This window comes from Nansenia antarctica (genome assembly GCF_963989245.1).
Source record: "Nansenia antarctica genome assembly, chromosome: 10".
Lineage (NCBI taxonomy): Eukaryota > Metazoa > Chordata > Actinopteri > Argentiniformes > Microstomatidae > Nansenia > Nansenia antarctica.
Window position 1 is genome coordinate 13800038 of NC_137680.1, and position 24824 is coordinate 13824861.

General features: G+C 46.1%; 1 protein-coding gene across 1 annotated transcript in view; it reads left to right on the top strand.

The window, feature by feature from the left end:
* LOC308166341 (plectin-like) overlaps window positions 1-24824 on the top strand; it is a gene marked incomplete at its 5' end in the record, with an annotated part of 109855 nt that overhangs the window by 64020 nt on the left and 21011 nt on the right. The window contains 19 exons of the mRNA XM_080540610.1: window positions 1436-1497; window positions 7849-7938; window positions 9812-9889; window positions 10098-10190; window positions 11871-12037; window positions 16113-16228; window positions 16852-16958; window positions 17819-17938; window positions 19230-19325; window positions 19411-19538; window positions 21103-21196; window positions 21818-21972; window positions 22358-22709; window positions 22965-23042; window positions 23215-23376; window positions 23642-23746; window positions 23864-23959; window positions 24124-24249; window positions 24537-24689. Coding sequence (XP_080396736.1) covers window positions 1436-1497; window positions 7849-7938; window positions 9812-9889; window positions 10098-10190; window positions 11871-12037; window positions 16113-16228; window positions 16852-16958; window positions 17819-17938; window positions 19230-19325; window positions 19411-19538; window positions 21103-21196; window positions 21818-21972; window positions 22358-22709; window positions 22965-23042; window positions 23215-23376; window positions 23642-23746; window positions 23864-23959; window positions 24124-24249; window positions 24537-24689 — 2378 coding nt within the window. The remainder of the gene's footprint in view (window positions 1-1435; window positions 1498-7848; window positions 7939-9811; window positions 9890-10097; window positions 10191-11870; window positions 12038-16112; window positions 16229-16851; window positions 16959-17818; window positions 17939-19229; window positions 19326-19410; window positions 19539-21102; window positions 21197-21817; window positions 21973-22357; window positions 22710-22964; window positions 23043-23214; window positions 23377-23641; window positions 23747-23863; window positions 23960-24123; window positions 24250-24536; window positions 24690-24824) is intronic.

Below are 24824 nucleotides of genomic sequence, written 5' to 3' on the forward strand. Positions count from 1 at the left end.
CTTAACAACCCTTATTGATGTTCGGGGGGGTCAAAGTTCCACCGCTATCAGTGTCTCCGCACACACGCGCGCACACACACACACACACATACCCCTACGGTTTCCATGGCAACTTGATTTCATAACACAGTGGTTGTTAAGTCACCTCCACCCACCTGAGAACACAAAAGCGGGGCCTGCGGGCACATTTGCGTTAGCCCGGGAATCGGCGGTCATGCTTAGCCCTTTGCCTCTGATTGCAGGGCGTGTCGTATAAGGCGTTAACGGAAGATTTCACTACCTTGTAAGACTGATAAGGTTCTTTATACCGGCAGTTCATTAGGTTTCAGTACGACTTAAGCTGTACTTAAGTCGCCTCGGTGTCTTATTAAAGAGATGAGGCCTCTTTATATGCAGTGTGAGTAGGATGACACTTTCTTTTTCGCAGTTCTGCAATTGTATGTTATTGGGATGCATCATACACTTTACTTCTCAGCGAGCCATCTTTGACTTTGAAAACACACATTTCTTCCTCTCAGTGACGTCTGTTTCTGTTAAACGGTCTGTGATGAGACGTAGGATGGTATGTCTGGCCGCGGGGGGGTAGGTCTCTATCAGTGTCTGGTCTGTCGTCTAAACACCTGTACCGCAGGGCAGTGGGTGTGTCCCTGTGTTGTCCAGGTGTGTGTTGGCAGAGTGGGTGTGTCCCCTCAGATCAGGTGAGGCAGAGATGTGGTTTGTTTCCTGCCCGAAGGCAACGTGATCTCGATGATCTCGATGATCTCTGAGAGCCCACCGTATGAGATGTTCAACACGCTTAGTAGTGTCACACGTATTCTACATAAACAACTGGGTTTAGCCTCTGAGCCACCCCTTTCAGCAACTCACCCGAATCATACAGTCTCTTTGATACTCCCTCAGATCTGTGCCCTCGGGCTTTCAGTAACAGCTTAGTGGTAGGCATGTCTTTACAACTGCACCTAGGGTAGACAATAAGGGCACATTTCCAGACTCTGACTGTGCAATGATGACGTCTCCTGACTCAAACAGGCCCAGTTGAGACAGACAGACAGACACACACACACACACACACACACACACACACACACACACACACAGACGCACAGTTATGATCAAGTCTGTACAGTGTGTCTATCCCACCCTATGACGATATGTCTTTCTCTTTAGGGAAGTTGCAGCAAATATGTGGCATCTGCAGTATTTATTAGTTCAGCAGCATGTTATTGATGTAATATTAAAGCCTTGAATCCTGTCTGTGTGGCTAGCCACTGCAGTTTTCATTTCATTTCTGTCTCTACCGCCACCTCGAAGAATACCTCCATGTCAATATTGTCAGTGAGAGTTTGACATCTTTTCCCCCTTACTTTGCTCTTCTATTTGTCATAACCCTGTTATTCCTGTCTCATGTTTGCCTTCCTGTTGTTGTGTCTTGCAGATGAACGGGATCGGGTACAGAAAAAGACCTTCACAAAATGGGTCAACAAACACTTGATAAAGGTAAGGTCTGCAGTCAGTGAGCGTACTGTCTGTGTCTGATAACTCTCACTTGTATGACACCGTCTCTCTAACTCACTGTGTCATCACTAATCATTAGCTGAAGATAATGACACATACACACACACACACACACACACACACACACACAACCACCACCACACAGGCATTTAAAGCTATATCAGTTTCATTTGAACAACATTGCGTTTTAATACTTATTATTAGTGTACCCTAAAAGCTCAAGTCGAGTTGAATAGCATGACTACAATGTGGTGAATTGGTTACTTGCATAACAACCACAGACATTTTCAAAGAGGAATTTATGGTGATTCCCCCCTTCCCTTAGTTCAGGACTATTCCCTGCCGTGCACGTGGTTAATGGTAGATATTTATCTCATGAGTCATCATCTTAATTGGCCAACAATTTCATTGGGAGCTCAGTTGTGTGTTTTCCAATGGTTGCAATTTAGCCTTTCGGCAAACACTGATCTTCAGCTTCAGAAATCACCATACTTCTCTAATTACAGGAGCAGATCTCGATGTTTTTATTACTGCGTTTTTTAGACCGAACGGTAATTATGTGATTCAAAACAGGGAGGAATCAAACCAAACAGTTTGAGTATCAGAGTGTTATGACCTGTGTTATGACCTTTAGCTGTTTTTTAAAAGGGTTATGTCGTAAAGGAGACTTCTCTGTTGGTATGTCGATGACGACAATGTGATTGAACCATTACCTGAGGTGGAGGACATGCACTCTCTGGGGTTATGATCCCATGCATAGGAGTGTCCATGACAACACAATATGATGACATCAGGGTAGGATCCTACATTAGACACCCACAAAGATCACATCCTCAAGATCGTTGTTATCTTTATGTCGACACTTCCTCTTTGATGAACGCACACACACACACACACACACACACACACACACACACACACCACACACACACACACACACACACACACACACACACACACACACACACACACACACACACACACACACACACACAGCAGTGACACATTCATTACTCACTCGTTTTCACTGGCTTAGTGTTTCAAGGAGAGGTTTACCAGAAGGCCAATCTCTCTTCGACCGAGTGACTCTGTAAGCCAACGGTTGTCACAACCTCACCTCTCACCTGCCTCAACCCCCCCCCCCCCCTCTCCAATCCCTAACTTAGCACCGCAAGCCATGCAATTCATCACTCTTTAGTTACAATGAGAGAGGCGCAGCGGTGAGGTGAAGCCGGGTTAACTACCTAAACAAGTCACTCTAGAGTTTTTCATTAGCAATGAAAAACGACCCCCCCCCCCCCCCCACCGCATCCATATGACATGCCACTCCCACAGTACATAGTAAAAATATCCCAGCTCGTGTCATTTTTCATTTCACAAACCCCCGCCGCTAACCAGACGTTTAAAGGCCTACGAACATTAAGGGCCTCCTCATTACTCTCTATTCTCCAGCCTAAAGAAACAAAACCGTTCATTTCGGTTGGAAAATGAAAGGGGGGGGAAAAACGGCAACACAAAAGACCCACAGTATTTTCCTTTCCACGAATGTGCGACGCTAACATAATTCTCCTCTTGATATAATACAAACACACACACACGCTTTCTCCTCTCTCTTTAAGTGTTTTCTGTGTGTGAGGGTGAGTCACAGACATCTGGAATCGTTTATTGAACTATAGCGAGCGAGCTAGCTGCCTGTGAAGCGTAAGGCTCCAGTTCTGGGCGGTGGGCCCAGTGGTGGCTGTGTGCACAGCCCAGGCCAACAGTAGCACATGTGCTCCACAGACTCTCGGGTCTGGGTGGCTGCCTGCCTGACTGCCTGACTGCCTGATTGCCTGACTGCTATTTGTGGAGGTTCTTAGCTTAGCTTCTTAGCTTAGCTTCTTAGCTTAGCTTCTTAGCAAGTTTTGACATATCGATCAACGGCTAAGCACAATTGCAATAACTTTGATTTAAGTAAGTTGAGATGGAGGGATCTGTTTTAAGCCGGCGCAAAAATGGACGCAGGTCCAAACGCAGGCGGAGTTGGCAATTTGTGTCAGTCGGTAACAAGTGAAATTACCACACCCACTGGAGCCATTGCGCTGAAGGTCTGGCCTTAAAATTGGGTGTTTGCACTAACACTGGCTATCACAATGTTAAAATAAACCCCAGAGTATCTACACAACAAATAGTAGTTAAGCTTGCAGAGAAAGAAGTGCTTGACAGTGCATTGTTACTGTTGTCATTAAAGGTGAAATACCAACTCAAGTTGAGGCTAATAATTAGAAACATGTTTGAGGAGATTGTAGAATATTGGGGATGGGGAGGGGGAAGGGGGGGGGGGTGAAAGTGTTAGCAATCTGCCTGTGTAAAACGCTTTCTCCCCTGACGCTAAGCTGATGTTGAGCTGATGTTTTTAATGCGTTCCCAGTGGGCAGGTCTAGGGGCGGTTGGGCCCAGCCCAGCCGTGAGCGACTGTAAAGGGAAATGGAATCATTGTCACTCGGGTATAAATCCTGTCACTGGTGAGCGACTGTGGGAAGACAAACAGAGGAATGACGGTGTTCCTGTTTCTCACCATTTCTGTTTGCGGTGTTATGTAAAACTTAATGCACTGTAGGCCTACAGCGTTCTGTACAGTAGATTTACCGGCGCATCTGTATAGTCAAATACCCAAAAGAATCACTATATTTTCCATACGGATACCATTGATATACAACGCTGCAGCATGACATGCTCATATAACTGAAAAGCTAAGCACATACCTAACCTGTGTGTTTGCTATCCTGAAAATCTAGTCTAGAGTCTAGAGTGCACTGGCGGACTCAGGGGGGGGGGGGGCAGGGGGGGCGACCGCCCCTCCTGGTGCCCCCACGGTTGAAAAACGTCTCGCTTAAGTGCCCTTTTGAGTGGCGAAAATGCCCTTTTGAGTGGCGAAAAGTAGAGGATGTGCCCTAATGGTGCCCCTCCAATGGTCTAAATTTGACCATGTGCACTGATGGGGTCCCATGTTGTGCAGTAAGTGCCCTTTTTTCTTTTCGCCCCTGCCCTTCAAACAGCCTGAGTACGCCACTGCTAGAGTGTGTGGTTTGTCTATGATGAGGGATGTGTCAGACCCTCTCTGTGTTGGCCAGAACCTTGTCAAATACTTTGAGCCTTTTTGCTTGAGTCTGCTGTCTGGAGCACCAAACGGTTGAGGGATTGCAACTTGGTTTGCAAACTATTCTGTTTGTTCCGTTGTGCCAGGCAAACTCAATCGAGCACAGAGAGAAGTATTTCAAACAGTTTTTCTCCAAACACTATTCAAAGCTGGTGTCTGCTGTTGACTGGGATTAATGGTTTTAACCTTGAGAACACAGGCGGCGATCAGATGAGAGGTCTCACTTGATCTCTGGGAGCATCGTGTGTACCGTGACACCACCTGTCAGCAGCAGCCATGTGATCACCATGATTCACTGACGCTTCTCCGACACGGGCTGATTGAGCTCTGGTGATGGACAGACAGGCTTTAAGTACGTGTTGTTCAACAGCTCTGACAGAGAGAGAGAGAGAGAGAGAGAGAGAGAGACAGAGAGAGAGAGAGAGGGAGAGAGGGAGAGAGGGAGAGAGGGAGAGAGAGAGAGAGAGAGAGAGAGAGAGAGAGAGAGAGAGGGAGAGAGGGAGAGAGAGAGAGAGGGAGAGAGAGAGAGAGAGAGAGAGAGAGAGAGAGAGAGAGAGAGAGAGAGAGAGAGAGAGAGAGAGAGAGAGAGGCAGTGTATTGTAACTACAGGGCATGAACTAAAGTGGCTTAAAGAGGTACAAACTGGTTTGGTTGTACTGTTGATTGATTTTAGTCCATTGATATCAACAAATGGTACAATACAATGATACCGTTGATACAATGTTTCCTTTGATACTACATGACATTATCACCGCTATTGGACATAACTGTATACACCCCTGACATACAACGTCTATGATCGTAACATAGACTAACTTAGTCATTACCACAGAGGGAAATAGGTGAATCATGCATTCATGTGTAAACAGTGACCTCTAGTGGCCGATGCTCTCTCCTGTATTTCAAACCTCTGTGAACTTGTGGATTATACAACACCGGTGGGCGGATGTGACTCGCTGTTACTGTGCACACACAATAAGGATGTTAGCACAAGAACATTGAGACCGATGCCAACATAAACCAGCTAAGGGACTGTTACAACTCGCAGGGGGAAGATTTGCAGCCATACCTCTGCAGGCACAACATCTTTTTCTTTTTTTTCACCTGATCAAAACACATTGATTATAACACAGTACAACATTACTCACAATCTCCAATGTTTAACCCTGCCCTGAAATGACTAATTATGGTACCATTCTATTCTTCTAATCTGTCTAACTGTTTTCGTTGTCAATCATCCTCTTCACTTAAATCTCCGTTATAATAACTAATCATTGAACCTCATTCTAAATTAATTGTCATCCTCTCTTCTTTCTCTATCTTCTCTCTCTCTCTCTCTCTCTCTCTCTCTCTCTCTCTCTCTCTCTCTCTCTCTCTCTCTCTCTCTCTCTCTCTCTCTCTCTCTCTCTCTCTCCGTTCTGTTGTTCTCTCCATCTCATCCCTCCTTCCCTTCCATCTATCCAGCATTGGAAAGTGGAGGTAGGTACTGCAGCACCTGGTAACCAGGTCCAAGCAGGAGTGTACTATTGGCCCACTTTCTGACGTGCATGTCACCCCACATCCCCCAGGGCTCCAAGCCTTGAACACTCGACCACCCTGAACACTCCCCACGCTCAGGGGAGGGCTACTGGAGGTAGACATCGGGGGGACGGGGCTCATTGTAACGCAAGGAGTGAGGAAGGGTATCGGACACGCACATTTTGATACCGTCCGTCCGTCCGTCAGTCCGTCATTCCGTTCCGTGCATTACAACGAGCCCCGTCCGTCCGTCCGTCCGTCCGTCCGTCCTCCGACTTCTACCTCTGCCAGGCCTCCCCTGCAGGTCATTATCACGGATAAAAATAAGGAATGATTTAGCTTTCTTTCCGCAAAAAAAAAAAACCTTTTACCTTGTGCACTGTGGGCCGCACCCTTCACTTGAGATACGTGCAGGTTAACTCAGGAGTTCGTAAATCAAGCTTTTGATGTGACAGAGGGACACATTTTGTGTGAGTTATGTGTGTTCGTATCTCAAGTGTTAAGACCGGGCCTTGTGTTTGCTGTATGAACAGAGTACGCGCTGAAGGGTGTATGCAACGTCTGTGTGACGGAGGGCAGATACCACCTATCCTCTGTTTGAATGGTTCCCTACCTACCGTACCCCTCTTGCTTCCACCTTCTTCTCCACGCTATCACAGCTTCTCTCACCTATTAAATGTATTTATGCTGCAGATCACTTGTTTAGCCTGCATGGTGCTCAGAGACTCAAAAAGGGTCTCAAAACACATTTCACCGTGCTCGGTCAAACCACATCAAACCATGCAGAGTTTCTGTCTGCATTTGCATCTGGCTGTGTGCATTGTGTCCTCACCACCGTGCCCTCATATGTGTGATATGTATGTTTTTGGTTTTACCGATCAGATTTTATTAGGCCTTTCTGAGTCCCATCAATCACCTGGCAGGTGCCATGTGGTATTTGGCTCCAGATGTGTGTGTGTGTGTGTGTGTGTGTGTGTGTGTGTGTGTGTGTGTGTGTGTGTGTGTGTATGTGTGCGTGTGCGTGTGCGTGCGTGCGTGCGTGTGTGTGTGTGTGCGTGTGTGAGAGTGTGTGTGTATGTGTGTGTGTGTGTGTGTGTGTGTGTGTGTGCGTGTGTGTGTGTACGGCAGGCAGCTTGGCTGCTTGGCTGCTCCCGGCCATGCATTCCTGCCCTGTGTGTGTGTGTGTGTGTGTGTATGGATGTACTGATGGAGATGGAGAGGGCTCCAGGACAGGCAGAGTGCAGAGATGGAAGGGAACATTTTATTTAATATCTCACATGAAAGAAATGTAATCCCATCAAAGGAAGTTTAAAGGGGCAATCACATTTTTTTAAAAACCTAAACCTAAATCTAATGATATTTAGCCATTCATTTGTCAAGAATCTAACTTATAAATGCCACATAAGCTAGGTTCAAATGTCTTACCCTATCACAACCCACAATATAAGCTTGTTTGTTTACATTTCTCCAGCCCCAGCTGTTTACCAAAAAAGTGGCAGATTTCACCATTAAATAAAGCATCAAAGAATAGAATAGAAGTATTCTCTTTAGGATGATGGTATTGTACTTATCTAAGTATTCTCTCCATTCTCTCACCCCTCTGTGGCTGTAAAAGAGGAGCAGAGTATATTATGATGACAACCAACCCTTCCCCCTTCCCTCTGTCTCCCTCCCAGGCACAGCGTCACGTGTCTGACCTGTACGAAGACCTGAGAGATGGACACAACCTGATCTTCCTGCTGGAGGTCCTCTCTGGGGAGACCCTGGTGAGTACCCCTGACCCCCCGGACTTTGATTGGGGAATGGACTACTTAGTGCCTCTACTACCAGCCAAACCTCAACCTATACCAAGCCCTAACCCCCAATACAACATGAGAGTTTTCTAAAGCAAACTAGTGTTCCATCCCTGAAGCTTGCCGAACAGGTTTTCTAAAGCAAACTAGTGTTCCATCCCTGAAGCTTGCCGAACAGTACATTTTGCCAACTGTCAGTCAAGGTGAACGCAAATGTGACAGGTAGCCCAGCTTTAAACAAAGCCGCTTTTATCCGATAGGATGATACCTACTTCACCTTGATATGCTCCTTCCACTACCCTACAACCATTTTCTAGCGATCGAAAAATAAACCCGTTAACCTTAAAACTGACAACTTGGCGCCTTGCGTATCAAATTGTCCTATGATAACATACCTGTACTGCAAACCGAGCCTACAGCAAGTGCCAACATTAATGAAATACAGCCTGGGGGACCAGATCTCTCTCTGTGTATGGAAGCCTTGCTCCCTCCTCCCTGTCGCTCATCAGTCTGCTGTCTCTACCGCCTCTGCTCATCTCTCCAGCCCAGACACCTCCATGGCCCTAACACATTAACCCCCACTTTGGCTTCTCTCTTCTCTATCTTCTCTCTCTTTCCTTCTCTTCTCTTTTCTTCTCTTTTTTTTTCGTCTCTTCTATTCTCTTCCATTTCCTTCTCGTCTCCTCTATTCTTTTCTGGACTGTGTGCTCCTGTCTGACCCCTGGTTGTCCTCTTCTCTGCCCTCTCCTCTCTCCTCCCTTCTCCTTCCTCCTCTTCATCTCCTCCTCCTGAACCCCCCCCCCCCCCTTCCCCTGTATGCTGACCTTCACCCTTTTCCCTCTGCCTCCTCTCTTTGCACTGCTCTTGCTGGGGCTAGCCGAGGGAGAGAGACGTTGTCAGGAACTTGCGGTTGGTGAGTGGGGTTTCTAACTTGGGCTTCTTCTTCTTCTTCTTCTTCTTCTTCTTCCTCATGTCACATGGTTCATCCTCCCTCATGTGGCTCTACTGGCTGTGCATGATGTCACTTCCTGCTGTGACGATTTGAGTTAACTTTTGTTGCCTTTTTTAAAATCTCTTTTTTATTTATCATTGACCAGCTTGCATAGCAACCAGAGGTGTATTGACCATGTAGCTGCTAGATACAGATAAAAAACGTGACGTGAAGAAAGGGCACACGCAATTAACTATCCCGAATCTTTGACGCTAGGCTACGTTTTGATATTGTTTGGCATAACTACCTGTATTTCAAGCTCTTGAAGTTCTGGAATTCGCTTTTTAAAATCATGTTTGTTCGCAATTGATCTAGAATTGAGCCGTTTTCATTTTGGTCAGATGGAAATTCAAAACAAAATTGTGACATTATTTTTTAAAACATACCAATCAAGGTTTGCTATACCTAAAAGACTAACCGTGTAATTGGCTCAGCCAATGCATGACAGTGCTGCATATCTGCCCCTTGTACAGTATACTAGTATCCCTTTAAAACCCCTTCTCAACCTCTGCGTTTGTATGTTTCTGTACCAACATCAGGTTGGTACAATAATGAGCTAAATCTGTTCTATCAAACATGTTAATTCTACATTTTTTCACTCGCTTTATTATTTTGTGCCAATGTATCTCTACTGTTGTCTGTACGATGTCTCTTCCCAAATTGGATTTTCCTCCTTTTCATTGGATATTGTCTTAGTTGCATCACATTTCTCCTTCTACTTCCACACTTCCCAACTCATTTCAGAGTCCAACTGGAGGAGTTCCTCCTAACCTTATATCTGCTATATCCAACCTGTATCTAACCTCCTCCCCTCTTTCTCTCTCTATCTCTCTCTCTCTCTCTCTCCCCCTCCAGCCCAGAGAGAAAGGCCGCATGCGATTCCACAAGCTGCAGAATGTACAGATAGCACTGGACTTCCTCAGACACCGGCAGGTAAGAGGACATGCTCTGAACATGTTGCTATGGGAAAAGAAAGACCTTGGATTGGTTTATGAAAAACTATTTGTAGTAATATGCTGTATTATGACAGTTTACATTTGGTAACCTGTATTCCAGAATGCATCTGAACATCATAGCAATAGCATATTATGTTACCGGTACACTCTTTGTTGACTCTCACTTTCCTGTAATCCGATCACAGGTTAAGCTGGTAAACATCAGAAATGACGACATCGCCGACGGCAACCCCAAGCTGACGCTGGGGCTGATATGGACCATCATCCTTCACTTCCAGGTGTCTTGCTCTGTCAGTGCTGTGTTCCCATACCGTAGTAACCCGCCTCCTGTCTCCGTGACACGGATCCCAACCAATCAGCTGCAATCAATAATTCAATTCCACCCAATGATATGGAAGAAGCCCAGTGATATCACATCACTTTCAGTCGATCGCCTTACTTTCCAATCAAATTTGTTCTCAAATTTGTTCTCGTTGTGGCAGTATCAAATCTACTCCAATCAGTCCTACAGTTATTCAATCCATGCAACTACATTACAGAATCAGTAATGCTGAGTAGTTTAAAAAATAAGAACACAATAAAAATGTATAATAAAAGGGAATAGTGTATGCAGCAGCATTCTCCACCTAGATGGCTTTAACCTTTTGATAGACTGTTGCAGTACAATGGCATCAGTGTGTGAGTCACACTCTGTCTAGTTCCCTGGAGGAAGGTGTGGTTCAGTAGGACTATAATAACTCTGACACCCTATACTCCCAGCCTGAGCCCCAGACCCAGCCCTTTTGGCTCCAGTCCCAGCCCTAAAAGCCCTATGAGCCCCAGCCCTAGCCCTACCACCCCAGCCCCAGCTCCAGCCCTAGCCCTACCACCCCAGCCCCAGCCCCAGCCCCAGCCCCAGCCCCAGCCCCAGCCCCAACCCCAGCCCCAGCCCCAGCCCTAGCCCTAGCCCTACCCGCCCACACTGCCTCTGTCTCTCCCTGTGCCCTGGCATGTTCCAGCCAGGCAGAGCCACACCTTCTGTAATCAAATCATTCTGAGTTAATATGAAAGCGCTCAGGTTTCAGCTTAACACAGCAGGCCAGGGAGGGGCCCTGGGTCACTGATGAAGGTTAAAAAGGAATATTGTCCTCCGTCAATCTTAACTGAGAGACGGGATGTCTCTTGTTTCTCAGAATGATAAAAACAACAGGGCGGTGCCTGGTGAGTCATAGAGGAGAAATTTAGGGTGGAGGATCGGAACCGGAGGAGAACACTCATGCGCATGCACGCACGCACACGCACACACACACACACACACACACACACACACACACACACACACACACACACACACACACACACACACACACATACATACACACACACATGCACATACACTATTCGCTGTGTAGGCACACACTGACTCACTGAAGTGAGCCTGAATGAGCCATTCTTTGGAGAGAGTATGCTAGAGGGAAGTCCTGGTGACTCTGACTCATCCTTCCCAGACCAGATCAAAAGAGATTACTCCACAATAAGCAGAGGCTTGACTTCCCAGTTCCCAGGCCTCCCGCCGGGTCCTTTGACCCAACGCAGAACCAGTTGGTGCCATCCCTCCAACTCAATGACAGCAGGTTAAACATATGTGTCTCCCTGCACACCAAGCAGTAATTCCAGTCCGCAGTTCGCTTTTGAGCCGTCATCTGCACTAGTGCATCTCGGTTGTTTTCGCCCTTAACAAAATAGTTGTTCCAAAGAAGAAGAAAACAAACAGTTGTTCTTCACTATCAGATATCGAGGGGGACAAACGGATCGAACCTGGACGTCACGTGATTGATTCAAACCATCCATTTGCATCACTTACTGATTTCCACAAATCTTTCATTTATCCTTCATCATATCATCCGTAGTCTGGTGCATCGCCCCCCCCCCCCCCCTTTTAACTCCCGTGCCTCTCGCCCCCCTCCTCCCCCCTCCAGATCTCTGACATCCAGGTGAACGGCCAATCAGACGACATGACTGCCAAGGAGAAGCTGCTGCTGTGGTCCCAGAGGATGACGGAGGGCTACCAGGGCATCCGCTGTGACAACTTCACCACCAGCTGGAGGGACGGAAAGCTCTTCAACGCTGTCATACACAAACACCAGTGAGTGACCTCCTCTCCTACTGTACAGTGACACCGCCCGACGCGGCACTCCACACCAGTACACCGCTCGACACACCACTCAACACAAGCACACCACTCAACACCAGCACACTGCTCAACACACCACTCAACACCAGCACACTGCTCAACACACCACTCAACATCAGTACACCGCTCAACACCAGTACACCGCTCAACACACCACTCAACACCAATTCACTGCTCGACACACCACTCAACACCAATTCACTGCTCGACACACCACTCAACACCAATTCACTGCTCGACACACCACTCAACACCAATTCACTGCTCGACACACCACTCAACACCAATTCACTGCTCGACACACCACTCAACACCAATTCACTGCTCAACACACCACTCAACACCAGTACACCACTCAACACCAGCACACCACTCAACACACCACTCAACACCAGCACACTGCTCAACACCAGTACACTGCTCAACACCACTGTACATCACCTCACGTAACTATGACTTATGTCTATAGCCTAGCCCTAGACTGTGTTCAGATCACCAATTAGTTCACACTTACTTCCATTCAACATCTACATACACTGGACCAACACTGTACGTGCCTAACCTCAGCAAATATGTTCAAGTCAAGACTAAAAACCCATCTTTTTAATATTGCCTTTAAATTACTAAATTATTAAATTATTTATATATTATTATATTATATAATGATTGGAGCACTTTGAGCTGCAACGTTTGCAGGAAAAGCGCTATACAAATAAAAAGTTATTATTATTATTATTATTATTATTATTATTATTATTATTATTATTATTATTATTATTAATAGCTATCAATAGCTTAGATAGTGTTCAACACGTGTTCCCTGAAACATCAGAAAGTTCCATATATCACATTCTAGAATTTCAGGCGGTCTATATAGTGGTTTTCTGTGCAAAAGAGTTAGTAGTTGTCGCATCGAGAATCACAGTGGTTGTGAATTTGCTGTCATCCCAAAGTGTGTTCTTTGAGTGTTCATGTTTACTGTCTTGGTGTCACTGGTATGCTCAGAGATGCAGGGCTTGTTGCGACACATGACTGCAGTGAGGTGAAGTTGTATATGATGTCGAGCAGATTGGCACAGGAATGGGACATTGCCATATTTTCAGATGTCTAATTTTTTTGTGCGCCATGCGTGTCCTGACTTGCTTGTTAGTAACGTTGTGACTACTATAGTGGGAAAGACCACTGTAGTGGGGAATATGTTGCTTGCTATAAACGAGCAAAAAACATTATCTATCCACACAATAATGATAGCGTTGCAGTTTGCTGTAATTGTCCCCCAATTAAAATAAGTATAGCAAATATAATTATAATCAACCTCAGTTCGTTACCCTCTTGAAAAACATCACAATTTGTCGTCGGTCAAAAACAATGTACTGGATTCCTGTCTCTGTCATTTAAGTGTTTGATAATGATATATTCCAAGAACAGCCTGGCTTGGCTTGGCTGTGTCTCTCCGTTGCCCAAAGTTCACTGTTCATGTCGCTTCTCCTCTTGCACTTGTGATGCCTGTTTCGGATCTCTCCTGGCTGTGCTTGATCATACAGGTTTTAGGCTGCTCCCATCAGACATGTTCCCATTAGACATGTGAATGAGTGCCTCACAGTTTAACCAGTACCTGTCAGGGCCCTAGGCCTGGAATACCACAGGTGGGTGTTGTCTCTGACACTGATCACAACACATCACAACTGTGATGAAGGAGGAGGAGAAAAACACCAAACGTCCGGTTGTTGTTATTGTTAATATCCTTTAGAAAGGCCTCAGAACAAGCAGAGAGAAAGAGGAAGAGGGAGGGAGAGAGAGAGAGAGAGAGAGAGAGAGAGAGAGAGAGAGAAAAGAGAGACATTAGTTAAGGGAGAGGTAATTGCTTAGCGAGCAGCAAGGTGTGGCTCGAGGGAAAAAAGAACGATTCTGAAAAGGAAGAAAGAGATGCCCCTAGGCGCTGGTTAGTTCAAACCTGAGCACATACCTGCAAGAGAGGGGGAGAGAGAGTGAGAGAGAGAGAGTGAGAGAGAGAGAGAGAGAGAGAGAGGTAACTAGCTTGTGTGTGCCAGGAACACCTCGGGCAGTGTATTTAGTGGCTGTGTTTCATAAAGGCAGAGGGGGTGTGTTGTAGAGGGCAGAGTTACTGTAGCAGTCTACTGTTACAGTGTAACCCTCTTCACTCATCACTGGAGCATCGCAGAGTCACTCTGTTTCCAACAGCAACCTGTTGGCACTATCCAGAACATTCTTGGATGTTTTTTTTATATTGACCTACCGATTTGGATGGTTAAACGCTGTCTCTCTAGGAAGTAAGGAGCTACAGTGACCTAGGACCAGTTGACACTTGACGGCGGTGGAGCGTCTGCTTGGATACAGTGTGGGCTGCAGCTGGGATGTCAGCTTAGAAGGGATGGCCGTAGTGACCCCCCTGCTCCACTAGGAGGCTTTCTGCACCACAGGAGAGGAATAACATGACTTGAAGATCAGAGAACATGTCTTACTGAAGAACTCGGCACTTGGATGAGATCTGTCTGCAGGGAAGAGTGGTCAGAGGCTTGTTAACTGCAACATTTTCACCTGTTGGACTAACTAAGGAGCAAACCAGTCTGTTGCTGGACTACAATTCCCAGGACACACCATGTTGCACAGCCTGAAGAAGAAGCTTAGTTTTAAGCAGAGGAAGCGGAGCTCCGGCAGCTTGTCCGGCAGTGTGACGGGTTCGTTCAGCGATGCGGAAGACCGCGTGGTCATGCTGTGTGAGGACATCCCCTCCGAGGGCTCCTCCTCGGACTCAGGACGAGCCTCCCAGAGCCCAGGGGCCCGCTCCATCTCTGAGTCCCACTCAGGGGACCAGGAGCAGGGATGGTCAAGGTCCAGGCAACTAGCGAGACAACGCGCCATGAGCGAGCGCTATCTGGATTCAGAGTCGCCACCCAGCCCTGGAGACCACTACGCTGTCCGCTCCACCCTCCACGTCAAAGAGTTGTATGGGTCTACGCTTATGCTCTACGCCTCTCTCTCTCTCTCTCTCTCTCTGTGTCTCGCTCTCTCTTTGGATGTTTCAGTTCAGAGTAGTGTAGATCAGGATCATGTGAATATCTTGAATATAAGAATGAATGTGCATGTTGCTACAATATGAGATACAATAATGTAGCTGTAACCAGCACTACTAGGCTACGTATCAACTTTATGGGAAGAGGTTAAAGTTTTTTTTCTTGTCAAAAGACGTTTTTTCTTGTCCTTGTTGGGACTGACGATGGTGAAGGAATGCTAAGGCTCCTTAACAGGAATACCACACACACATATTAAATGTTAATATGTGTGTGTGTGGTATTCCTGTTAAGGAGCTTGTATGGCCCGCGGCTATTTGACCGTACAAGTATGCGTTTGTCGAAATCACTCTCTCCCTTATCTTTCCCTCCTTTTCCCGGAGAGGAGAGCCAGGATAGGAGGAGTGGGCGTGCTCAGTTATGTGATTTTTTTTTTTTTGCGTGACTCCCCTCGGTTCTCTGCTGCTACCCGATATCACATTCCTCCCGTGGCAGCTATAGGGGGATGTGTCAGAGGTACTGGGACAGCCTGGGGAGACGAGGCACCAGGCAGATGTTCCCTTTGATTTATTAGGATTAACAGAACAGACAGGTGTACCTTTTCACCTTCAGTCATTAACTCACTCTGCTCCTACAGATCTCCAATAGTCTATAAACACAGACAGATAAATCGCAATCATATATATATATGAAATATATGCTATATATATATACTGTATATGATGAATGAGTGGGTTAGATTTCAGCACTTTCAACACCATTCCGTAATACAACAGAACAATGAGTGGTATCAAAAACGTGTTTGATACCATTCCTCATTCCATGCATTACAATGAGCCCCGTCCTCTGATGTATACCTCCACCAGCCTCCCCTGATATGCTGTCCCTACACAGTATGTCGTCTTCCTCCTCCTCCTCCTCCTCTGTCTGTACGTTGCCGTTGGGCCGTGACACACGTGGTTAACGTCCCGTCGCTGTGTTCCCTCTCATCCTAGGCCCAGACTCATCGACATGAGCAGAGTGTTCCGCCAGACCAACGTGGAGAACCTGGAGCAGGCCTTCAACGTGGCAGAGAAGGACCTGGGAGTGACCCGTCTGCTCGACCCAGAGGGTAAGACACCCTCAACACCCTGGTTCACTGGGAACAGCCATCATGGATAACACTGTCTGGCCCAGTCCCGAATCCGTGAAATGTCTCCTCCCGATCCCTTTTCACTGATCTCGTCCCCTTAAAAAAAAAAAAAAAAAAAAAAAAAGAAGAGAAACAGACAGAAACAGACTGTTATGTGATTCCCTCTTTGCAGATTTTGCTGGGCCACACTCTGGTGAGGTTATTAGTTTGTGTGTGTAGTCTGTGTGGTAGTGCATCACGCATCTACTGAAGGCCTATAATACAGTAGCTAACAAGGTATGCTTCACCTACAGTAGATCCACTAGTGCCCCTAAATGAGTTTAAAACTCTGACCCAAAACTCTTTTCAGGAAGAGTTTTCATGTTTTCTGTAGGCCATATCATGCCGATTTTCATTGTTGTAATGTTGTATTGACTATTGCTGCTTTCTTGGCCAGCTCTCCCTTGCAAAATAGACGTTGCGTCTCAATGGCCCTTTCCTGGTTGAATAAAGGTTGAATAAATAAACGCTGCTATGCATATTGAATTGTCTGCTATAGTAAATGGAAGAAGAAGACGAAAAACACTCTAAGAATGTGTTGTAATGTCTGGTTCCTTCCTCAGACGTTGACGTGACACACCCTGATGAGAAGTCCATCATCACCTACGTCTCCTCCCTGTATGACGCTATGCCCCGCGTGCCCGATGCCCAGGGTGGTGTCCAGGCCAACGTGAGTCTAGTTTCACTTACTGTACGACACATGGAAGTGATTGAATAAGATTGTCTACTGCTTCTTTGACAGATATCTAATGGGTATTGATGAATGTTGAGAATCCCCCCCCCCCCCCCTTCGAACCACTCCACGCGCCTCCTTGTGGTCTAAACCCCGCCTCATTGGAAAATCAAATCTAAATGATTGGTCCATTGTATCCATCAATCAAAAGGACCAGATTTCGGAGCAGATGTGACTGAACCCATAACAGATTTCTGGTTTACCCTGAGGTCCATTGTGGCCTTAAAGTTGCTACTTGCGAGACAAGTCCTGTGATCTTCAATCTCACCACAGGAAATGAACAACCTGTGGTGTTTACTTCACTGCTCTGGCAAGACCATTGGGTCACATCCCAGAGCATATTTTATCTGACACCGCAGTAGAAAACCACACATATTACCACACGTCTTCGATTGTTTCAACTTGCTGCTTTTTATCGATAGCTCATTGATTTTTCTTTTTCCGAAGTTAAAAGAAATGTAAAATGTTTTTGCTAGTCACTCTCTCTTTCTGTCCTTCCATGTGACACAAACACACACCTACAGTATGGTCTACACTTTCTCCCTACTCTCTCTCTCTCTCTCTCTCTCTCTCTCTCTCCTACTAACTACCCCTTGTTCAGCTGTACAAGGCTCTTCCTGTGGACAGTTAATTAAGCGAATGCTGTGTGTGAGTTAGTGAGTTCTCCTGGATGTGGAGAGAAGAGTTCTTCTGTCTGTTTTTTTAGGAGAAAGTCATGCTATGTTCTGTTCTGTGTGTGCGTGCGTGCGTGTGTGTGTGTGTGTGTGTGTGTGTGTGTGTGTGTGTTTCTGCTGTAGGAGCTGGAACTGCGCTGGCAGGAGTACTACGAGCTGATCACTATCCTGCTGCAGTGGATACGCCACCATGTCATCATCTTCGAAGAGAGGAAGTTCCCTGCCAGCTATGAGGAGATAGAGGTGAGTGATATCGCTTATCATACCACAAATTACAGTAGCATCGGAGGACAGAGTGACTGTGACATGTTGATTGTATAGCCTATATACAAGAGAGATAGAGGTTAAAAGTACAGCCAGAAATGTTTTCTCTCTTTTGGCATTTCTACGGATCATGTTTACAACATTTCCGCCTTCGTGGTTCAAGTCTTTTTGTTTTGTTAGACTAAAGCTATAACGTTACCTGGCATGCCTTTTTTTATTGTCATTGACTTGAATGACGTTACGTGATTATGACAAACTTCCAAGGTAGGCAGCTTCCATTGGCTTCCAGATCAAATAGACCGGTTACAGTATGTCAATTGGGCTGGGTGGTGTAATTGTCTTTCATGAGGTCTTGTGTTGGGCCAACCTCATACCTGGGAGGAGAAGCTCTGTTCTGCAGCAGAGAAACACAGCCTGAAGGCAGACATTACTCAACCTAAAATCCTCTGTGGCGGTTTCTCTCTGCCACTCCCCCACTGGAAGAGAAGTAGCTCTGGATCTGGAATATTGCGTGCCTTCAAACGTGCTCTCCGGAGACAAAGGGGACCGTCAGATACCAGATACAAAATGAATGGATAGATTGAAATCAACCTATACATCAATCATCATACTATTCAGTATGACCATATCTGGTAGACTGGATTCGGTCTAAAAATAGGATTCATATAACTTAATCTCCTCAATCAATGAATTCATTCTAGGTCTACGACCTAGTTTGTACAGTTCACTCTTCAGCATCTAAATGAGCAAATAAGGTTAGGTATATTTAGGACATCTAATTGCTTTGTTTTCATGTCTCTGCACATTATATTGGTAAGTGAGCCCATGTGGACATGAGGTCCTGGGAAAACATGTTTAATATAATAAGCTTACGATCATGTCACGGAGATAAAAACATGGAAGCAGGTTAACTATTGGTGTGATGAATCTTCATGCTCCCCCCGACTTCACAAATCAGGATCATTTGAAGTTGGATTAAAAAATAAATCATAATAAACATCACAGCACACTGTTGCGTGACATACAGTACCTAAGTGAAGCAACACTGAAAGACACTGCAGACATTCTAGAAGATCTTAAGCTTCATCTTTTGCCTTAGAGAGCTTAGAGAGCTTTCGATTTACCAAATTATTTGTACATCGTGTCTCTAGTTACATACTAAACCATGTAAGATGTTCCCTTCTGGGGAAAAAGTAACGTTTCTTGAAGTGAATTGAATTGAATTTCCCTTCATCCTGTGTGTGTGTGTGTCTCTCTCTCTCTCCCTCAGATCCTGTGGCGTCAGTTTTTGAAGTTCAAAGAGACAGAACTGCCCGCAAAGGAATCAGACAAGCACCGCTCCAAAATCATCTATCAGTCCTTCGAGGTAAGCAATGGAGCTGAATCTACTCTCTTCTCTTCTATTCTCTTCCTCTATTTTCTAATTCTAATACTACCCCCCCCCCCCTCAGAGTGCGGTCCATGCTGGACAGGTGAAGGTCCCCCCAGGCTACCATCCCATTGATGTAGAGAAGGAATGGGGACGTCTGCACGTGGCCATCCTAGAGAGAGAACGCCTGCTCAGGATAGAGTTTGAGAGGTGAGTGGATGAAGCTGTGTATGTCTTGTCAGTGGAGGCTGGTGGAGGAGGAAATGGGATGAGGAGTTGGTCCATTCTGTTCCATGCATAACAACGTGCCCGTCCTTCTATTGATGTCTCTACCAGCCTCCCCTCGATGTCTATGTTATCTCGGTCTCTATAATATGTTGTCATCTGCATGTACATTTGCTCTCCTCTCCTCTCCGCTCTCTTAAAGTGATTTGAGGTAGGTCGTTTGATTATGTTTTTAGAAGAAATACTAGGAGGAAAGGGAAGAATATGTCATTGTCAGACAGGACTGACTCATGGATTGTGTGGGTGACATCAGGGCATCCGGGATAACTCTGTTAGTCCGTGAAACCCTGCTTTTGCCTCTGTGCCGCCGGCGCCTGATTGAACGGTTAAGGCTGTGGTTGTCTATAATCGTTGTCATGTAACGGCATTGGAAGGCCTGCGGTTTCCTTTCCTAGTGGCTTGGATACGATGATGTCTGATTTCTTCATGCATGACTTCAGATGTCTTGACTTACTTTATGATGGAAATGAAAAGTGATCCGTGATGGGAAACAGAAAGCCACAGAAAGTGATAGATTTCATCAGCCATTTCATCAGCGGCATTACAAACATGGGAAAAAAGGGAAAAACATCTCCAACTTGTTGCATCTCTAGCAGTAATTTGATTACATGTTGTTCCTCATAAAAAGCAATTTTCGGATGCGTCATGATCTCTACCATATTCCGCCCTACGTTAGGGAATTTTACAAACATTTTGACAGTTTTATGGGTATTTTCCTAATTAGATGACATGAAAAAAAAGTACTATCAATACAGTATATGTGGTGGTGTTTGTGTGTGTGTGTGTGTGTGTGTGTGTGTGTGTGTGTGTGTGTGTGTGTGTGTGGTGTGTGGTGTGTGTGTGTGTGGTGTGTGTGTGTGTGTGTGTGTGTGTGTGTGTATGCGTGTGTACATGTTTGTGTGCGTGCACTGTTTTGCAGTGGGCTGGGTTCCTGTCACAAGACATGACGTCTTGTCTGGTTTGCTGTTCTGGTCTGAGTTGAGCAAACCATTCAGCTGTTTGGCCAGCCTTGTTCACGGGACAGAGAATGGCAGAATGAGCAACACAGCCATTTGTGTTGCTCATTCTGCCACAACGCGGACATGCGTCTTATTCATCACCGTCGCCTCCCAGAGAGATTTCCCATGATGGCTTGTGAGAAGCGTCTCACTTACCTGGGGTTTTACTCAGGGGAGAGAGTAGGAGTATGGCATTTATGGCTGACCCTCACGGACTAGTGTACTTGCTTCCTCCGACTCAGAGGTTTGGAGATTTCTTGCCAGTGTGTGTTTGCGTGTGTGCGCCTATTTAGATTTAGCAATTGCCTTTTTTAGCTTTTGTCATTATTTTTGGTGTTTCTCTGTCTTGAAGTGTATGTTGATGTTCATTATTTAAAATGATGTCACTCAGGTGATTCCTTCATTGTTCATTCTATGTTTTCAAAAGCCTTTCCAAGATAGCGAGTTAACTGTTCCCAGATCAGTGTTAATGTTATGATTTCCTCCCCCAGGCTAGAGAGACTACAGAGGATCGTCAGCAAAGTCCAGATGGAGTCTGGTGTGTGTGAGGAGCAGCTCAACCAGCTGGAGACACTACTGCAGACGGTGAGTCCTGGAACACTTAACTCCCAGACAGCAGAGAGAGGCCTGGGGTTGGGGATGGGCTTCGGGGGGGCCTGGAGTTAAGCCCCTGTTTCTAACATTCAGACAAGCTGGCTGAAGCATACAGATCTGGGCTAGTGCGGGGGAAGTCACTCAGGAATAGACATTGTTGACAATCATGCTAACAGCCCGGTAATTTGCTCCGGTGACTCATCGCGGCCGGTCATATGCTCCAATTACACATACAGGCCAGTCATCTTTGTTGGCAGTGCCTCATTCAAGCCGTGTCTGGTCTGTGTCTAGTCATCACCATTCACACTACACCAGTCAGAAGTAGTTTCCCCATTCCTACTGGGCCACAAAGTGTTATTTTAAAGTGGCACGGTTACCACATTTAGCTGCTAAATTAAGATGTTAAGAGTCTCTGATGGCTTTGGAAAGCCATGAAATCCCCAGCGTGGAGGACTTATACACTATACTTGGCTGTCAATCATGGCAGCTATTTATCAACCCTAACCCTAACCCTAACCCTCACCCTTGGGAATGTTTTAAAGGTCATGCTTCTGGTGATTGATATGTGTATATTTGCCCCCCCCCCCCCCCCCTCTCTCTCTCTCTTTCCAGGACATCCGTCTACTCAGTGCAGGGAAGCCTGCGCAGCATACAGCTGAGGTCGAAAGGGACCTGGACAAAGCTGACGGCATGATCCGTCTCCTCTTCAACGACGTGCAACTGCTTAAAGATGGGCGCCATCTGCAGGCTGAACAGATGTACCGCAGGTGAGGTTTTTTGACTTGTCCGGCTCGGGTTGATTCAGTCTAGTTTACTCTGTACCGTATGTCCCTCTTGTCATGGAGAAGTACATTTCACATGACCAGGGGTAATTGAATAAGACGTGTTGTTGAGCAAAAACATTGTGCTTTGTCCAGCTGACTAGATTGTTTTTGTATTTATGTGTCATGCATTTTTTCCAAGCCTTTTTCCAAGCATACTCTATATAGAAATATTGTAGAACGCAGCAATGACCTACGGTGTGTGATTTGATTTGATACTTTGATACTGTAGTGTCATGCAGTATAGTCGCATTATGTACAGTAGAGAAGTCTGTAAAAGAAGAGATAAAAGACCCATCATACGAATCTAATAGTGATTTTATTCCCACAGAGTCTACCGCCTCCATGAGCGCCTGGTGAACCTGCGTAGTGAATACAACCTGCGCCTGAAGACCGTGGCCACCTCCCAGGTCACTATGACCCAGGTCACCATGAACCAGTCCACCATGAACCAGTCCATGACCCAGCAGACGTCTATGAAGGTGCGTCCGGAGCTGGACGACGTCACGCTGCGCTACGCCAAGGACCTGTTGGCCTGGGTGGAGGAGAACCAGAGACGCATCGACGAGGCCCAGTGGGGCTCCGACCTGCCCACCGTGGAGTCTCAGCTGGGCAGCCACCGCGGCCTGCACCAGACCGTGGAGGACTTCAGAACCAAGATCGAACGGGCCAAGGCCGATGAGGTACTAGACCAGAGAGGGGCAAAGGTGAAATATGAATCAGTGAAGTGTTAGCTTTAATTTCATACACCTTTGCATTTCATGTCCCTCATGAATGAGTATCAACTTGACATCTTATCATTTTTCTACTAGATCAGAGGAAATGGATGAATGGATGCATTATTTCATTCTCATCCTAAAATGCTAATGTACAGCAGATCCACTGTTTTCAACGGTTACACTGATGTTGCCTCTGTGTGTCTTGGTTGTGTCCCTCAGAGCCAGCTCTCCCCGATCAGTAAGGGGACATACAGAGAATACCTGGGCAAGCTGGACCTTCAGTACGCCAGGCTGCTGGTGAGAACTTGATCTTGATCCGAAAAAACGTTTTTTCTTTGAGGTTAAATGTAGTTTATTTGATGGAAAACAAATTCTGTCATCGTAAACTGTCACCTGGAGTGATATTCATTTTGTCTCACAGATATGATAAAATATGTCATATTTTTCTCTGTGCCTTCCACCCTCCCAGAACTCCTCCAAGTCTCGCCTGCGTAACCTGGACTCGCTCCACGCCTTCGTCGTATCCGCCACCAAGGAGCTGATGTGGCTCAACGACAAAGAGGAGGAGGAGGTCAACTACGACTGGAGCAACAACAACTCCAACATGACCGCAAAGAAAGACAACTACTCGGTACGTCACAGATGGGTCACACTTAAAACCGTCAAAACTCTGCAAACGAACAACTATAAGCTCACTGGAGATGCTGTCGAAACAGCTCGGGTTTCCATTGTGGGAACCAAGCGCTCCTCCTGTGTTCATTTGAGGTCATTGTGAAAACGGTAACTTTGAAAAAAAGATAGCTGGAAATATTCAATAGATAAATATGTGTTCTCGCCCTCCGGGATAATTGTTGATATGACTGCTGGACGATTAGTAATTGATGGCACTTCTCCAGGGTCTGATGCGAGAGCTCGAGCTGAGGGAGAGGAAGGTCAATGAAATCCAGTCCACTGGAGACCGCCTTATGAAAGAGGGACATCCTGGCAAAAAGACAGTCGAGGTGAGCATCACACCACCCCCTGGTGGCCATTACATCCAACAACAATTTAGTCTTTTTACTTTGGGGGATTTTATGCATTTTTAACTTGTCGTGTCCTCCTTCTTTCTACACTTTCAGTCCTTCACAGGAGCCCTGCAGACTCAGTGGAGCTGGCTTCTTCAGCTGTGCTGTTGCATTGAGGCTCACCTTAAAGAAAACACTGCCTATTACCAGGTTTGGAGGATTTATACTCATTCAGAAACATACATGTCACACAAACCTCCATGTTCAGATCAATAACAGTCCTGGGCACTTGAGACAATCAGGAAGTGTGTCATTGTACCAGTCCCAAGTCCTTATTCCTCTTCTTCTTCTTCTTCTTCTTCTTCTGCTTGCAGTTCTTTACCGACGTGAAAGAAGCTCAGGAGACCATGAAGAAGATGCAGGAGACCATGAAGAAGAAGTACACCTGTGACCGCTCCACCACCGCCACGCGTCTGGAGGACCTGCTGCAGGATGCTGTGGTATGTGTGGCTGCAGTAGGACATCCTAGGGATGCTGCGCAAGGCCTTGTTGATACAACAACACTGTCCCTTCCAAGACATTTTGGTCATAGGCGGAAGAACCGCAATGTAGGAGATGGGATAGCCAGTCCTATTTTATTCTAGGCCCTTCTACTGTACGTCTGGAGCATGATCGGGTAACCCTATTCCTGTGTAGCTACACTGTAATAAGTACCACCATCGTATTAATATGTTACTATTACATGATAATTGAGTGATCCAATGGTAAATCATTTTCCGTTCATCAGGAGGAGAAGGAGAAGCTGAACGAATTCAAGACTCACGTGGCCGGTCTGAACAAGAGAGCCAAGACCGTCATCCAGCTCAAGCCTCGCAACCCCACCACGCCCATCAAAGGCAAACTGCCCATCCAGGCCGTGTGTGACTTCAAACAGATGGAGGTAACCATTGCTGCCACCTCATCAGATAGATGGTCTTGAATAGCTATACTGTAAAGGGTAATAGGGTATTTGGACTAATTTCCCAGACACAGATTAAGCCTAGTCCTGGATTAAAGAGACCATTCGCTTTCTAGT